The sequence below is a fragment of the Coregonus lavaretus genome, assembly GCF_964263955.1.
Source record: "Coregonus lavaretus genome assembly, chromosome: 29".
In the NCBI taxonomy this organism is placed as follows: Eukaryota; Metazoa; Chordata; class Actinopteri; order Salmoniformes; family Salmonidae; genus Coregonus; species Coregonus lavaretus.
This window is the reverse complement of record NC_140016.1, coordinates 35,994,120-36,011,328: the sequence shown is the minus strand read 5'-3', so window position 1 is coordinate 36,011,328 and position 17,209 is coordinate 35,994,120. Positions and strand designations below refer to the sequence as shown.

Genomic DNA, 17,209 nt, shown 5'->3' with positions numbered 1-17,209 from the left:
GTTTGTTTATGTAAGGTTATGACTGTGTGTATTGGGGGGGGGGCATGTGTGTGTGTGTGTTTACATGTGTGTAAGCACGTGCGTGCACACGTTCTCGTAGCCCCCCCCCCCCCCCCCCCCCAAGCCTGTCAATCAACCCCTAATGAGCAGGAAATTAAGGAAGAAAATGATTCCAACTACTTGGCTTTGATACTGCTTGATGTGCACTAATTGCGGCAGATTGTATCTGTATTATTTTTCAAAAGATCAGTGGGGCGCTCTGGTGATTTTCATTAATCACGCACAAAGATTAGGTTTTTTGATTTTCATTATTCCCCCACTTTTTCAGCCATTTATTTAGGGAGCCAGATGTTAATATGACTAAATTCATTATTACACAACCACTACCGAATTTAGCTATTATGCCTTCGGCTCATGTTGTGGCTTCGTACCGTTGGTTTAGTTTTCCCTCTGTTCCTCTGTGCCTTCTGTTCCTCCTTTGTGCCATAAAGTTACGATATTGCGTTTGCGTTATTATAATAGCTCTTGAAAAGTGTCAGTCCCTCTCAAACACAAGGCACACAACGAGAAATTAAGTCACCTCTTGCCTGATGTGGTTTTGGGTGTTTAAAGTGGCGCGCACACACACACTGTGACCTCGCACTGAGATGAATTACATAGCCAATGTGTTGCACTACTATCATCTACTCCCATCGGCCCATAATTATGCCCTTCCAGTACACATCAGTGACGGACGAGAGGCAGTCAGGCAGAGATGAAGGTAGAGGCAGGGAGAGAGACAAAGCGAGAGGCAGGTAGAGAGAGAGGGAGTGAGAGGCAGGGAGAGAGACAAAGTGAGAGGCAGGCAGAGAGAGAGGGAGTGAGAGGCAGGGAGAAATATTGCGAGGCAGAGCGAGAGAAAGGCAGAGAGAGAGAAAGGCAGGAAGAGAGGCTGCGAGAGAGAGGGCAGGCAAAGAAAGAGAGAGAGAGAGAGAGAGAGAGAGAGAGAGAGAGAGAGAGAGAGAGAGAGAGAGAGAGAGAGAGAGAGGGTCAGGCAGAGAGAGTGAGGGCAGGGAGACAGAGAGGAAGGCAGGCAGTGAAAGAGCCAAGGACAGAGACAGAGAGGCATCTCCCGATGCATAGTTCCAGACACTATGCCTGGCACGTTGCTTCTCATTGAGCTGACAAAGAGCTTGAATAATGTATCTATCACTCTTGTTGAGTGGGGGGACCGGGCGGCGGTGGAGGCTGCCAGCTTGTTATTGTCTCATTACAGGTGAAGATGACATGTGGCGGTGCAGCCTGCCGTGGCCTGCTCTCCCTCTCCATTTGCCCCGGTTTCATGCACCTTGCCCTGGGTGAGGAGAACAAGAGAGAGGAGTAGCGATACTGTAGAGAGGTAGAGAGAGGGGGAGAGAGAGAGGGGGAGAGGTAGAGAGAGAGGTAGAGGGGGAGAGAGAGAGACTAGCCATGTCCCCGCTATCCCCCAAATGACATTGAATTGCTCCCCAGTACTATTTTCTTTGGCAGGAAATACTGTTATTGACGAATACGGGATTCAATAACAGCAGGAGATGACGCTCTCTCAGCTGTGGTCAAAAGGGCCTGTGTCTGTCCTCTAGAAATCTGGTTGTCATGCTTCTCTGCCTCTCCATCACTCTCTTTTTCTCTCCTTTTCTCTCAATCTTCCTCTCTTTTCTCAATTTAAATTACATTTGAACGGTTTTATTGGCATGGGAAACATATGTGTACATTGCCAAAGCAAGTGAAGTAGATAATAAACAAAAGTGAAATAAACAATAAAAAATGAACAGTAAACATTACACTCACAAAAGTTCCAAAGGAATAGAGACATTTCAAATGTCATATTATGGCTATATACAGTGTTGTAACGATGTGCAAATAGTTAAAGTACAAAAGGGAAAATAAATAAACATAATTATGGGTTGTATGTAAATAAATAAACATAAATGGTGTTTGTTCTCTCGCTCTCTCCTTCTCCCCTTCAAACCCTCTTTCCAACCATCCCTCCCTCTCTGGGGTCTCTCTTTGTCAATTTGCCTATGTTCCCCGAGCCTGAAGGGGAAACTCAATTACCCAGTAGCCTGGTGGGTCTCGCTGGCTGCCCTCATGATTGGTGTGATGTGGTGGGAGTAATGTTGATATCATCCCAACAGATTGATTTGGGCCAGGGTCATTAAGCAGTCTGTTATGGCCTGTGTCTTTGGTTTCCAAGAGGTTAAGGTCAAAGGTCAACAGATAGTGAAACCGGAGCCATAGACTTTCTGTACAGAGTGGTCAGCCTAATGGGAATTGCTGAGAGGAAAAAAATATCAAGAAAATATATGTGCATTTTTCCCTCCATAAGATGTGATGTAAACAAATGTATTGGCATATATAGTTTCTTCTAAAGAAAAACATGGATTTGACATCACATGGGTGTCACACATGCACACGTACAACGTGAATACACTCCTAATTATTCTCAACTAGAATACACATGTAATTATTTTCGATTAGAATACTCACTATTCTTGACTACAATACATGCGTCATCATTCTTTGTAGATACACACTTCATATGTTCTATTTCATAGCATGATTCAGTGGCCTCAGAAATATGGGGAATATGTAAATAGGTGAAGTACTAGCCTTTATGCTGATTGGGTTTGTATAGAGTGAGTCTGCTTGTTCCAAAGCGCTTGAGGAAAAAACATGAGATAGTCTTTTCAGTACACTGACTATAACTTTTCCGTTGGCACTTTGTGTAATACATTCTTTCTGTGAATCACAATGTGTGAAACATACAAAGGCTTTTGGTTTTTTGGGAGGTCCAGGTGTATTGAACTTTAGAGAAAGGGAGAGGTTACATGTAAGGACAGGAAAAAAACCGAAAAAAAAAACGATTGTGTTGTAAATTGAGGGTTGACTACAGATGTGTAGTAGACTCATTCAGTTCTAAATGGAAACTTGCTAAAAAAAAAGGACTATAAAGACCTTAGCATGGGGGAGAAAGAGTGCCAAAAGTCCTGGGAAGAGGTCCAAGAAAGAGAGAGCGCTTTGGGGTATTCCAGAACAGAGTAATGAGTGTGCCCATAACCTGTCTCAGTGGCCTGATAACTTCTATCAGTCAGGTAAGAGCACAGCTAGTCATGTCAGTGCCCTCCACATTCCCAGAACAGTAAGATGAATTGAGTGCAGAGGAAATAGAAGGTTAGAAAGGGCCCGGGGGAATAATGTATGTGTAAGAGCAGATAATTTGAGCTCTCATAAAATCTTGACTTATATTGAAGCAGGTCTGCTCACCTCCCAGTAAGGTTGGTGGTGTTTAAGTCAGGTAGAATGTATGTGGAGGAATTGGCAGTGATGCAACAAATGCTACTCTCCAATTCAAAAATCAAATCAAAATAATGAACAATATTGGATGATGATAGATTGCATACTGCGATCTGGACAATATTATAATATATTGCATATTGTACATGGATTCATAGAATGACAACCTTCCAATTATTCATAGCTATGCCACTTTTTGCTTGATTCTAAAAAAAAAAAGTGCACTACTGACCAAACGTATCCTTTCACAATAACAAGAATCCCACTCTGAGCTTAGAGTTTTTCTCCACAATGTCATTAGCTTGCTGATGCCAGTCCTTCCCTCATCTTTCACGTAGACCAGGCTGACTCTTTCTCTTTGACTCTGCCATGCGGAAGACCATTTACCAGACCTCTTTTCCCTCCAGATGAAATAAGTTGCTTTATTACACCCACACTCTCTATTGGTGCAGCATGCTTGGTGGGAAACGAATAAAGTCCTGGGATGAATACATTTAAGATAATTCAACTGCAGTCGAGGCATTTCTGATATGATTCAGTTTTTTCCCTGCACCTCTGTTAATTCAGTTCTACCTGTAACTGGGTAAGGTTCATAACCCATCTCGTGCAAATTCCTTGTTTTTGTCCCAACTTCGGCTGGCAGGTTTTTTTTCTCAGGTTGTGACTAATAAAACAATGTCTATCTGAAAGAATGCCCTTAACAATACCACATTTTGTAAGGTAATCTAACAAGGTGATTGTCCAGAATAGGCATTCAATTTGTTAAAAAAAAAATATAAAAGAAATAAAAAATAATAACACATTGCAGACTTTTTCACATGATAAATGTGAGAGAGTAGTAGAACAGAGAATGGATTGACAGAACACACAATTTCTTTGTCTTGACTCTTTGTCTTAGTTTTAGATACTGGTGGGAGTGTATCCAGTGTTATCCAGTCGTCTTGGCAGGTAAAACAAATTGATCTGAACAGATAGGAGAAAGTCGTGACTTAACCAATCTAGGAGTGTTTACCAGGGGTGTAGTGCTGCTGGAGTACGGAGGAGCGGCAGTCCCTCCACTTTGTATTCAGGACTAAAAGTGAATTGCTTTGCCACATTTTTTGTAGTATTAGTTTAGTTCCTTGTTGTAAACTGGATGTATGTTTTGGAATATTTATATTCTGTACAGGGTTCCTTCTTTTCACTCTGTCAATTAGGTTAGTATTGTGGAGTAACTACAATGTTGTTGATCCATCCTCAGTTTTCTCCTATCACAGCCATTAAACTCTGTAACTGTTTTAAAGTCACCATTGGCCTCATGGTGAAATCCCTGAGCGGTTTCCTTCCTCTCCGGCAACTGCGTTAGGAAGGATGCCTGTATCTTTTCAGTGACTGGGTGTATTTATACACCATCCAAAGTGTAATTAATAACTTCACCATGGTCAAAGGGATATTCAATGTCTGCTTTTTTATTTTTACCCATCTACCAATAGTTGCCCTTCTTTGCGAGGCATTGGAAAACCTCCCTGGTATTTGTGGTTGAATCTGTGTTTGACATTCACTGCTTACAGATAATTGTATGTGTGGGGTGCAGAGATGAGGTAGTCATTCAAAAATCTTGTTAAATATTATTATTGCACACAGAGTGAGTCCACTTATTATATGACTATTTAGGCTTGCCGTAATACAAGGGTTGAGTACTTATTGACTCAAGACATTTCAGCTTTGCATCTTTAATGAATTTGTCAAAAAATCTAAACAAAATAATTCCACTTTGACATTATGGGGTATTGTGTGTAGGCCAGTGACAAAGAAATCAACATTTAGTCAATTTTAAATTCAGGCTGTAACACAACATCAATGTCTCGCAAGATCACATAATGATTAATTTTCATTTTACGTAACAGAACAAAATATATTACCATAACATAGGCCTAAAATATTACTGTTAAACCAAAAACACCTTCTCATTTCTAATGATATTTTAGGGTGCCAATTTCCTTGAGACAATATGTGTGGGCATAAACAGCCTTTGTAATTGGAGGATGCATTTTATGCATATTCTATAATGATACAGTAGGCTATTAAATTGGCTACATCTGTCTGTACAAACTTTGATTTTTCATCCCAAAAATAGCACTACACCACAGGTGTTTACAGAAAGAGAAGGGGGACTGTTTGGACAGGCCCTGTACCATACTTGGTAGACTCAGTGATTTAGTTTTATGTTTATCCCTACACAATTCAGTCACCAGTCCTGACTGTCCCCCTTCCCGCATTCATGTTTGACCACAGGCATGTTGTTTTAGATGCGAGGCATCAACTCATCAGGTATTTTGCAATAGCTGTACAACAGTTTAACCCAATCAAACCGCCAGTATTGGCTAGTGGTATGTTCATGCGAGATGAGACTGTCTGTCTATCTCTGCCAGCAGCAGGTAGGGTCTTTGTGAAGGAATCAGTGTGCAGCATGTTCCAAAGCCTCTCTTTTGGAGGTTCTACACTGGAATCAATTTAGAGGAACCATGGCCGCTTGTGTTCAGCATGTATGTTAGTCGGGAGGGTTGGTAGCTATCCTCATTGAATAGCTCTCTGTGGGATAGACCTCTGTGTCAGTTCAGCTTTAGCTGATTGAGTGAAGTCAAAGTGAAAGTATTCACCCCCTTGACATTTTTCCTATTTTGTTGCCTTACAACCTGGGATTAAAATTGATTTTTTGGGGGGTTTGTATAATTTGATTTGATCCACTTTGAAGACAAACAAGAAATAAGACAAAAAAAACATCAAACTTGAGCATGCATAACTATTCAACCCCCCCCCCCCCCCCCACCTCCAAAGTCAATACTTTGTAGAGCCACCTTTTGCAGTAATTACAGCTGCAAGTCTCTTGGGGTATGTCTCTATAAGCTTGGCACATCTAGCCACTGGGATTTTTGCCCATTCTTCAAGGCAAAACTGCTCCAGTTCCTTTAAGTTGGGTGGGTTCCGCTGGTGTACAGCAATATTTAAGTCATACCACAGATACTCAATTGGATTGAGGTCTGGCCTTTGACTAGGCCATTACATTTACATTTTAGTCATTTAGCAGACACTCTTATCCAGAGTGACTTACATACATTATTTTTTTATTTTTCATACTGGCCCCCCGTGGAAAACGAACCCACAACCCTGGCGTTGCAAACACCATGCTCTACATCCCTGCTGGCCATTCCCTCCCCTACCCTAGACGACACTGGGCCAATTGTGCGCCGCCCCATGGGTCTCCCGGTCGCGGCCGGCTACGACAGAGCCTGGATTCGAACCAGGATCTCTAGTGGCACAGCTAGCACTTCGATGCAGTGCCTTAGACCACTGCGCTACTCGGGAGGCCCATTTAAATGTTTCCCCTTAAACCACTCAAATACCACTGCGCCACTCGGGAGGCCCATTTAAATGTTTCCCCTTAAACATTTACATTTTAGTCATTTAGCAGATGCTCTTATCCAGAGCAACTTACAGTTAGTGAGTGCATACATTTTAATACTGGCCCCCTGTGGGAATCGAACCCACAACGCTGGCGTTGCAAGCGTCATGCTCTACCAACTGAGCTACACGGGGCCTAAACCACTCAAACATTGCTTTAGCAGTATGCTTAGAGTCATTGTCCTGCTGGAAGGTGAACCTCCATCCCAGCCTCAAATCTCTGGAAGAATGAAACAGGTTTCCCTCAAGAATTTCCCTGTATTTAGCACCATCCATCATTCCTTAAATTCTTACCAGTTTCCCAGTCCCTGCCGATGAAAAACATCCCCCCAGCATGATGCTGCTACCACCATGCTTCACTGTGGGGATGGTGTTCTCGGGGTGATGAGAGGTGTTGGGTTTGCGCCAGCATAGCGTTTTCCTTAATGGCCAAAAAGCTCAATTTTAGTCTCATCTGACCAGAGTACCTTCTTCCATATGTTTGGGGAGTCTCCCACATGGCTTTTGGCAAACACCAAACATGTTTGCTTATTTTTTTTTTTAAACAATGGCTTTTCTTCTGGCCACTCTTCCGTAAAGCCCAGCTCTGTGTAGTGTACGGCTTAAAGTGGTCCTATGGAAAAATACTCCAATCTCCGCTGTGGAGCTTTGCAGCTCCTTCAGGGTTATCTTTGGTGTCTTTGTTGTCTCTCTGATTAATGCCCTCCTTGGCTGGTCTGTGAGTTTTGGTGAGCGGCCCTCTCTTGGCAGGTTTGTTGTGGTGCCATATTCTTTCCATTTTGTAATAATGGATTTAATGGTGCTCTGTGGGATGTTCAAAGTTTCTGATATTTTTTTATAACCCAACCCTGATCTGTACTTCTCCACAACTTTGTCCCTGACCTGTTTGGAGAGCTCCTTGGTCTTCATGGTGCCACTTTCTTGGAGGTGCACCTTGCTTAGTGGTGTTGCAGACTCTGGGGCCTTTCAGAACAGGTGTATATACAGTGGGGAGAACAAGTATTTGATACACTGCCGATTGTGCAGGTTTTCCTACTTACAAAGCATGTAGAGGTCTGTAATTTTTATCATAGGTACACTTCAACTGTGAGAGACGGAATCTAAAACAAAAATCCAGAAAATCACATTGTGTCATTTTTAAGTAATTAATTTGCATTTTATTGCATGACATAAGTATTTGATCACCTACCAACCAGTAAGAATTCCGGCTCTCACAGACCTGTTAGTTTTTCTTGAAGAAGCCCTCCTGTTCTCCAATCATTACCTGTATTAACTGCACCTGTTTGAACTCGTTACCTGTATAAAAGACACATGTCCACACACTCAATCAAACAGACTCCAACCTCTCCACAATGGCCAAGACCAGAGAGCTGTGTAAGGACATCAGGGATAAAATTGTAGACCTGCACAAGGCTGGGATGGGCTACAGGACAATAGGCAAGCAGCCTGGTGAGAAGGCAACAACTGTTGGCGCAATTATTAGAAAATGGAAGAAGTTCAAGATGATGGTCAATCACCCTCGGTCTGGGGCTCCATGCAAGATCTCACCTCGTGGGGCATCAATGATCGTGAGGAAGTTGAGGGATCAGCCCAGAACTACAAGGCAGGACCGGGTCAATGACCTGAAGAGAGCTGGGACCACAGTCTCAAAGAAAACCATTAGTTACACACTACGCCGTCATGGATTAAAATCCTGCAGTGCACGCAAGGTCCCCCTGCTCAAGCCAGCGCATGTCCAGGCTCGTCTGAAGTTTGCCAATGACCATCTGGATGATCCAGAGGAGGAATGGGAGAAGGTCATGTTGTCTGATGAGACAAAAATATAGCTTTTTGGTCTAAACTCCACTCGCTGTGTTTGGAGGAAGAAGAAGGATGAGTACAACCCCAAGAACACCATCCCAACCGTGAAGCATGGAGGTGGAAACATCATTCTTTGGGGATGCTTTTCTGCAAAGGGGACAGGATGACTGCACCGTATTGAGGGGAGGATGGATGGGGCCATGTATCGCGAGATCTTGGCCAACAACCTCCTTCCCTCAGTAAGAGCATTGAAGATGGGTCGTGGCTGGGTCTTCCAGCATGACAACGACCCAAAACACACAGCCAGGGCAACTAAGGAGTGGCTCCGTAAGAAGCGTCACAAGGTCCTGGAGTGGCCTAGCCAGTCTCCAGACCTGAACCCAATAGAAAATCTTTGGAGGGAGCTGAAAGTCCGTATTGCCCAGCGACAGCCCCGAAACCTGAAGGATCTGTAGAAGGTCTGTATGGAGGAGTGGGCCAAAATCCCTGCTGCAGTGTGTGCAAACCTGGTCAAGACCTACAGGAACCGTATGATCTCTGTAATTGCAAACAAAGGTTTCTGTACCAAATATTAAGTTCTGCTTTTCTGATGTATCAAATACTTATGTCATGCAAGAAAATGCAAATTAATTTCTTAAAAATCATACAATGTGATTTTCTGGATTTTTGTTTTAGATTCTGTCTCTCACAGTTGAAGTGTACCTATGATAAAAATTACAGACCTCTACATGCTTTGTAAGTAGGAAAACCTGCAAAATCGGCAGTGTATCAAATACTTGTTCTCCCCACTGTATACTGAGATCATGTGACACTTAGATTGCACACAGGTGGACTTCATTTAACTAATTATGTGACTTCTAAAGGTAATTGGTTGCACCAGATCTTATTTAGGTGCTTCATAGCAAAGGGGGTGAATAGATATGCAAGCACCACTTTTCAGTTATTAATATTTTATACTTTTTTGAAACAAGTTATTTTTTTTTCATTTCACTTCACCAATTTGGACTATTATGTCCATTACATGAAATCTAAATAAAAATCAATTTAAATTACAGGTTGTAATGCAACAAAATAGGAAATATGCCAAGGGGGATGAATACTTTTGCAAGGCACTGTATCTGGAGCCATTCCCATCCCCACAGAACTCACTCTGAATATGGCAATGGAAGGCAGAGTTTTGGCTCCTCTTCACAGTAGCACCCTTGGGAGATTGTAAATGGCATTACCTGATTTACTATGTAAATTATGGATCAAATCGCTTTGATCCAGAAAGAAAATTTCTAACTTGTGGTTTTGCAATTTATTTATATTTTTTGCTGTATTTGACAGAGGTGCTGGGGCTATTTTGACGTCAGAGTTGGGCAGGGGTAAAGGTGGGGAAACACGCAGTATCTAGAAAGTACTGGTAATCATTCTCACCTACTGGAGTCCACAGTGCTTTGACATAGTACTCCTGATGTGTGCTGTGAGGAGGTGTGATACCTGGGGATCCCATGGCCATGACCCCCTTCCTCCTGTCAGAAGAGATCATCTGGGCTTCAGCTTAATAAGATCCTAAATCCATAATTACACCTACAATTCCCCCAACTGAAGGCTTCCAGTTCAAGGCTTTGGTTTGTGTGATGCAGTTATCAATATCAGTGGCTAGATCAGGGGTTGGCAATTTCTTGGTCAAAAGCAATTTACGGACCAGAAAAAGGGCAGTTATTTGAAAACTTTTAGCTACATTATAATATCCAGTTTTAAATGAGTGTTTTTTTAACACCTCTAATAAAAAAAAAAATATATATATATATATATATATATATATATATGTATATATATATATATATATATATATATATATATATATATATATATGTATATATATATATATATATATATATATATATATATATATATATATATATATATATATATATACATACAGTTGAAGTCGGAAGTTTATATACACTTAGGTTGGAGTCATTAAAACTCATTTTTCAACCACTCCACAAATTTCTTGTTAACAAACTATAGTTTTGGTCGGTTAGGCCAACTAAGTCGGTTAGGCCATCTACTTTGTGCATGACACAAGTAATTTTTCCAACAATTGTTTAATTCACTGTATCACAATTCCAGTGGGTCAGAAGTTTACATACACTAAGTTGACTGTGCCTTTAAACATCTTGGAAAATTCCAGAAAATGATGTCATGGCTTTTGAAGCTTCTGATACGCTAATTGACATCATTTGAGTCAATTGGTGGTGTATCTGTGGATGTATTTCAAGGCCTACCTTCAAACTCATTGCCTCTTTCCTTGACATCATGGGAAAAGGAAAATAAATCAGCCAAGACCTCAGAAAAAAAATTGTAGACCACCACAAGACTGGTTCATCCTTGGGAGCAATTTCCAAACGCCTGAAGGTACCACATTCATCTGAACAAACAATAGTACGCAAGTATAAACACCATAGGACCACGCAGCCGTCATACCGCTCATGAATGAGACGCGTTCTGTCTCCTAGAGATGAACATACTTTGGTGCCAAAAGTGCAAATCAATCCCAGAACAACAGCAAAGGACCTCGTGAAGATGCTGGTGGAAACCGGTACAAAAGTATCTATGTCCACAGTAAAACAAGTCCTATATTGACATAATCTGAAAGGCCGCTCAGCAAGAAAGAAGCCACTGCTCCAAAACCGCCATAAAAAAGACAGACTACGGTTTGCAAATGCACATGGGGACAAAGATCATACTTTTTGGAGAAATGTCCTCTGGTCTGATGAAACAAAAATATATCTGTTTGGCCATAATGACCATCGTTATGTTTGGCGGAAAAGGGGGGTTTCATGGAGTCTGTTTCTGACCGTTTGAGCAGACACATGCACATTTGTGGCCTGCTGGAGGTCATTTTGCAGGGCTTTGTCACTGCTCCTCATGCTCCTCCTTGCACAAAGGCAGAGTTAGCAGTCCTGCTACTGGGTTGTTGCCCTCCTACTACCTCCTCCACGTCTCCTGATGTACTGGCCTGTCTCCTGGTAACGCCTCCATGCTCTGGACAATACGCTGACAGACACAGCAAACCTTCTTGCAACAGCTCACATTGATGTGCCATCCTGGATGAGCTGCACTACCTGAGCCACTTGTGTGGGTTGTAGACTCCGTCTCATGCTACCACTAGAGTGAAAGCACCACCAGCATTCAAAAGTGACCAAAACATCAGCCAGGAAGCATAGGAACTGAGAAGTGGTCTGTGGTCACCACCTGCAAAACCAGTCCTTTATTGGGGGTGTCTTGCTAATTGCCTATAATTTCCACCTGTTGTCTATTCCATTTGCACAACAGCATGTGAAATGTATTGTCAATCAGTGTTGCTTCCTAAGTGGACAGTTTAATTTCACAGAAGTGTGATTGACTTGGAGTTACATTGTGTTGTTTAAGTGTTCCCTTTATTTTTTTGAGCAGTATATACAGTGGGGAAAAAAATTATTTAGTCAGCCACCAATTGTGCAACTTCTCCCACTTAAAAAGATGAGAGAGGCCTGTAATTTTCATCATAGGTACACGTCAACTATGACAGACAAAATGAGGAAAGAAAAATCCAGAAAATCACATTGTAGGATTTTTAATGAATTTATTAGCAAATTATGGTGGAAAATAAGTATTTGGTCAATAACAAAAGTTTCTCAATACTTTGTTATATACCCTTTGTTGGCAATGACACAGGTCAAACATTTTCTGTAAGTCTTCACAAGGTTTTCACACACTGTTGCTGGTATTTTGGCCTATTCCTCCATGCATATCTCCTCTAGAGCAGTGATGTTTTGGGGCTGTCGCTGGGCAACACGGACTTTCAACTCCCTCCAAAGATTTTCTATGGGGTTGAGATCTAGAGACTGGCTAGGCCACTCCAGGACCTTGAAATGCTTCGTACGAAGCCACTCCTTCGTTGCCCGGGCGGTGTGTTTGGGATCATTGTCATGCTGAAAGACCCAGCCACGTTTCATCTTCAATGCCCTTGCTGATGGAAGGAGGTTTTCACTCAAAATCTCACGATACATGGCCCCATTCATTCTTTCCTTTACACGGATCAGTCGTCCTGGTCCCTTTGCAGAAAAACAGCCCCAAAAGCATGATGTTTCCACCCCCATGCTTCACAGTAGGTATGGTGTTCTTTGGATGCAACTCAGCATTCTTTGTCCTCCAAACACGACAAGTTGAGTTTTTACCAAAAAGTTCTATTTTGGTTTCATCTGACCATATGACATTCTCCCAATCCTCTTCTGGATCATCCAAATGCACTCTAGCAAACTTCAGACGGGCCTGGACATGTACTGGCTTAAGCAGGGGGACACGTCTGGCACTGCAGGATTTGAGTCCCTGGCGGCGTAGTGTGTTACTGATGGTAGGCTTTGTTACTTTGGTCCCAGCTCTCTGCAGGTCATTCACTAGGTCCCCCCGTGTGGTTCTGGGATTTTTGCTCACCGTTCTTGTGATCATTTTGACCCCACGGGGTGAGATCTTGCGTGGAGCCCCAGATCGAGGGAGATTATCAGTGGTCCATTTCCTAATAATTGCTCCCACAGTTGATTTCTTCAAACCAAGCTGCTTACCTATTGCAGATTCAGTCTTCCCAGCCTGGTGCAGGTCTACAATTTTGTTTCTGGTGTCCTTTGACAGCTCTTTGGTCTTGGCCATAGTGGAGTTTGGAGTGTGACTGTTTGAGGTTGTGGACAGGTGTCTTTTATACTGATAACAAGTTCAAACAGGTGCCATTAATACAGGTAACGAGTGGGGGACAGAGGAGCCTCTTAAAGAAGAAGTTACAGGTCTGTGAGAGCCAGAAATAGTGCTTGTTTGTTGGTGACCAAATACTTATTTTCCACCATAATTTGCAAATAAATTCATTAAAAATCCTACAATGTGATTTTCTGGATTTTTTTTCTCAATTTGTCTGTCATAGTTGACGTGTACCTATGATGAAAATTACAGGCCTCTCATCTTTTTAAGTGGGAGAACTTGCACAATTGTTGGCTGACTAAATACTTTCCCTCCCCCACTGTATATATAATATGTTGCCCACCCCTAGGCTACATGAGAGAAAAGGCTTTCTCTGTGTTTATATTTTTCACTTTTTTTAAAGATTGATCTAGTACTTTATAATACATTTTTGTAGGTTTTCCTGTGTCAGGATTGGCAAATATGTTGTGTTCACTGTTTAACAGAGTAATAGGACTATAATAATAAAACTCTTCTGTTGTGCATTTTCTCTGCAGGGAGGACTGAGAAACAGCAAGCATGAGTGTACATTGTCATCACAGGAGTATGTCCACGAGCTGCGTTCCGGCATCACTGAGGACAAGCTGCTCATTTGCCTGGAGTCCCTTCGCGTCTCTCTCACCAGTAATCCAGTCAGGTAAGTGTCCTTACTCTCTTGCTTACTTAATCGTCTTGGGTTCCGCAGTGCAAAGTGCCCCCAAATAAACCTCAAATGAACCTCAATTTTGGCCAACCTGTTCTTGACGTTCACTAAATTCTCAGTTTACTTATCCTAAAAGGTTTTTCCAGACCTCATTTGAGTCATCTATGGCTGCATTCACACAGACAGCCCAATTCTGATATTTTTTCCACTATCAGATCTGGTCTTTGACCAATCACAATTAGTGGATTAAAGATCAGAATTGGGTTCTCTGTGTGAATGCAGCCTAAGAAATCAGACCAAGTTGGCATCTGCTGGATACCTTCCATCGCTAATTGGATATATTTCAGGGCATCTTTTAGGCCCACTCGGAACGATGGGCTTGGTTAAACAAGCATAGCCCGTGGCATAGCCCTTTAAAATGAGCATAGCCAATGGTGTAGCCCACTAAACGAGGGGAAGCCCATAGCCTGTCATTCCATCGACACTATATCCATTAGTCTCTTATAGATAGGAAGTCCACTTTTCCACATCAGAAAGCCAGCCATTTTTTGTCTCTGAGACCTTAAATCGCACGGTGGCCCTCACCCATCTCTCCCATTCCCCCATCACCAAGAGTGGCTTTAGCTGCCCACACCCCCCTATTTTTTATCTGTTTTGATCATAGTAATGTACTACTTTAAAATAATTACCCGTTTCTCTCAGTCCTGTGCCCATTTCTAGCAAGCTTTGATTGGCCCTTCATTCAACCATAATTAGGCCACGGCGACTGTGTTGGGGGAGCCTTTTTCCACCCACAAAGTTCTCATCTTCCGTTCTTGTAGATGGGGATCTTCAAATTTAATTTAGTCCCAACAGCACAGAATAACCCTCAATGACAGCAGAACACTCTCAGTTATTCACCAAGCCCCACTGTTGGAGAGATTTCTTAATGTGAATCAATGAACAGTGCATATAAAGTGGTCATCAGATGAGTGGCAGATCTGCTTTTATGTCCGACTCCCAGTTATTGGCGATGAACCAGCAGTGGCCCAGCGGGCCATTTATTTGATCCAGTAGATACAGCGGAGGCATTATTTAGCATCCTAACAGCTTGAAAAATGAATAGGCTTTGGTGTGGTCTCACTAGAAAGATCATGCTAACTCACAGAACAACACGACGTGCTCTGCACTCCAAAGCAATTAATAGATTTTTACCCCCAAAAATCCCGCCCATCTCTCTCTTGCTGTGGCTGATTAATTGTGTAGCTAGAAGCCAGGGGCCTCATTTATCAATAATGCATTTAAACTATTCTAAAATACTTAGAATTTAGAATGTTCATACGCATAGAAAAGTGTGATTTATCAAACAATTCTACGAGCGTCATACGCACACCGGTAGGAGATAACATTGATAAATACCAATTATCCTCAGCCTCAGTGCTCATGCAAGACCTTGACTATTTGTGTTTCGAAACGTCCCTAATGAACAATATATGGTCAAAATCATCCCTTTAAAGCCTGTGGGGAATATACAACACCATACCTTTGAAATACAACGGCACAACCAAAAATAGCTAAACTTTTCCGTGACGGAACTAGAGGTGCTAGTGTCAGAGATTGAGTACAACCAAAATGTTTTATTTGGCTCACTCAGTTCTGTCTTGACCAGTGAAAATACAAAGAGAGGACCATTAGGACAATTCAAGTTGCTTTAGTAATGGCGAATATACTTCAAATGAGTAGGCAATACTCACCAATAAGCCAACCATCCTCAACAGCTCCCTCCTGTAGGCATATAGGCCAACACTGCTGATCTGCAGAATGAACGAGTCATACGTTCCACCTAGCCACCTTGCCACAACATTCAGCAGTGTCTTTTGCGCTTCACATTACCTGTCACCTGCACATTAAGAGTAGAAGTCTTTTCTGGCACAGCCAGAAGGGTACTGGCCACCCCTCAGATCCTGGTTCCTCTCTAGGTTTCTTCCTAGGTTTCTGCCTTTCTAGGGAGTTTGTCCTAGCCACCGTGCTTCTACATCTGCATTGCTTGCAGTTTGGGGTTTTAGGCTGGGTTTCTGTATAGCACTTTGTGACATCTGCTGATGTAAAAAGGGTTTTATAAATACATTTGATTGAATTTGATAGATTTTCTGTTCACATAGTTGAACTCGTTTTGGGATGGTGCTTTTAAGGCGATGTGGGTGCCATCTATTGCTCCGTTCCTATTTGGGAACCCATTGACGACAAATAAACTCCTCTTGACTTCAACCTGTTGTGCGATGGTGTACGGAAATTGTATGTTACAGTTAGTTTTGCTGATGATTGCATCCAAAACATTGGCTCATCTGGGGATGTGAGAGGCTGATCGGCAAGCTCCCGTTGCCAAAAACTCGAGAGTGGATATCACTTGGATGTGCACCGGCATAGCATGTGTTTAAGTAGGTCTTAAATCCTAAAATTGGTTTTGAGAAACAATATCTGGTGAGCCAATCTGTACTTTCTGCAAAAAAGTCCCACTCTAAAAACCCATGCCAAATCTTCAAACTGAGCACAATCAACCATCTCTCACTCTATTTCCCATTATCACAGTCTTTTATAGTATTTCAACAATGGTTTCACTTTCACACATGCCTCTAATTTAACAAATTAATGTACTTTATATGGATTATTATCGTAACAAATGTACTGATGTCGTCAAATAATATGATATAGATTGTCAAGATATGTGGCATGAATTCACAATGGAAATACAATCATATATTTTTCAAAAATTATTACTCTCATAATTTCACACATTTTCAACATATATTTTCCCCATTCTACGCTTGTCAAGCAGTTCCCTTATTCCACCACTTGGCACTGGTGGGTACGCATGGTAATGGTGTGAATTTACGCACACTCTCTCAAGCAAACGTTCATATTGATAAATCTCACACTTTGCATGGTTTACGCACATATTTGTGCCTACACACGATTGATAAATGAGGCCCCTGAATCAGAAAAACGAGAAACAGCAATGGTTCCATCCACAGGGCACAAGTGGTCACTGAATGGTTTGATGAGCATGAAAACGATGTAAACCAAATGCCATGACCATCCCAGTCACCAGATCTCAACCTAATTGGAGCGATTTTTGAGCATTTTTCACCACAATCAACAAAACACCAAATTATAGAATTTCCTGTGGTGGAATAGTGTCGCGTCCCTCCAATAGAGTTCCAGACACTTGTAGAATACATGCCAATGTGTATTGAATCTGTTCTGGCACAT

General features: G+C 42.0%; 1 protein-coding gene across 1 annotated transcript in view; it reads left to right on the top strand.

Moving 5' to 3' along the window:
* diaph2 (diaphanous-related formin 2) overlaps positions 1-17,209 on the top strand; it is a 643,868-nt gene that overhangs the window by 175,554 nt on the left and 451,105 nt on the right. The window contains exon 7 of the mRNA XM_084147077.1: positions 13,815-13,954. Coding sequence (XP_084003203.1) covers positions 13,815-13,954 — 140 coding nt within the window. The remainder of the gene's footprint in view (positions 1-13,814; positions 13,955-17,209) is intronic.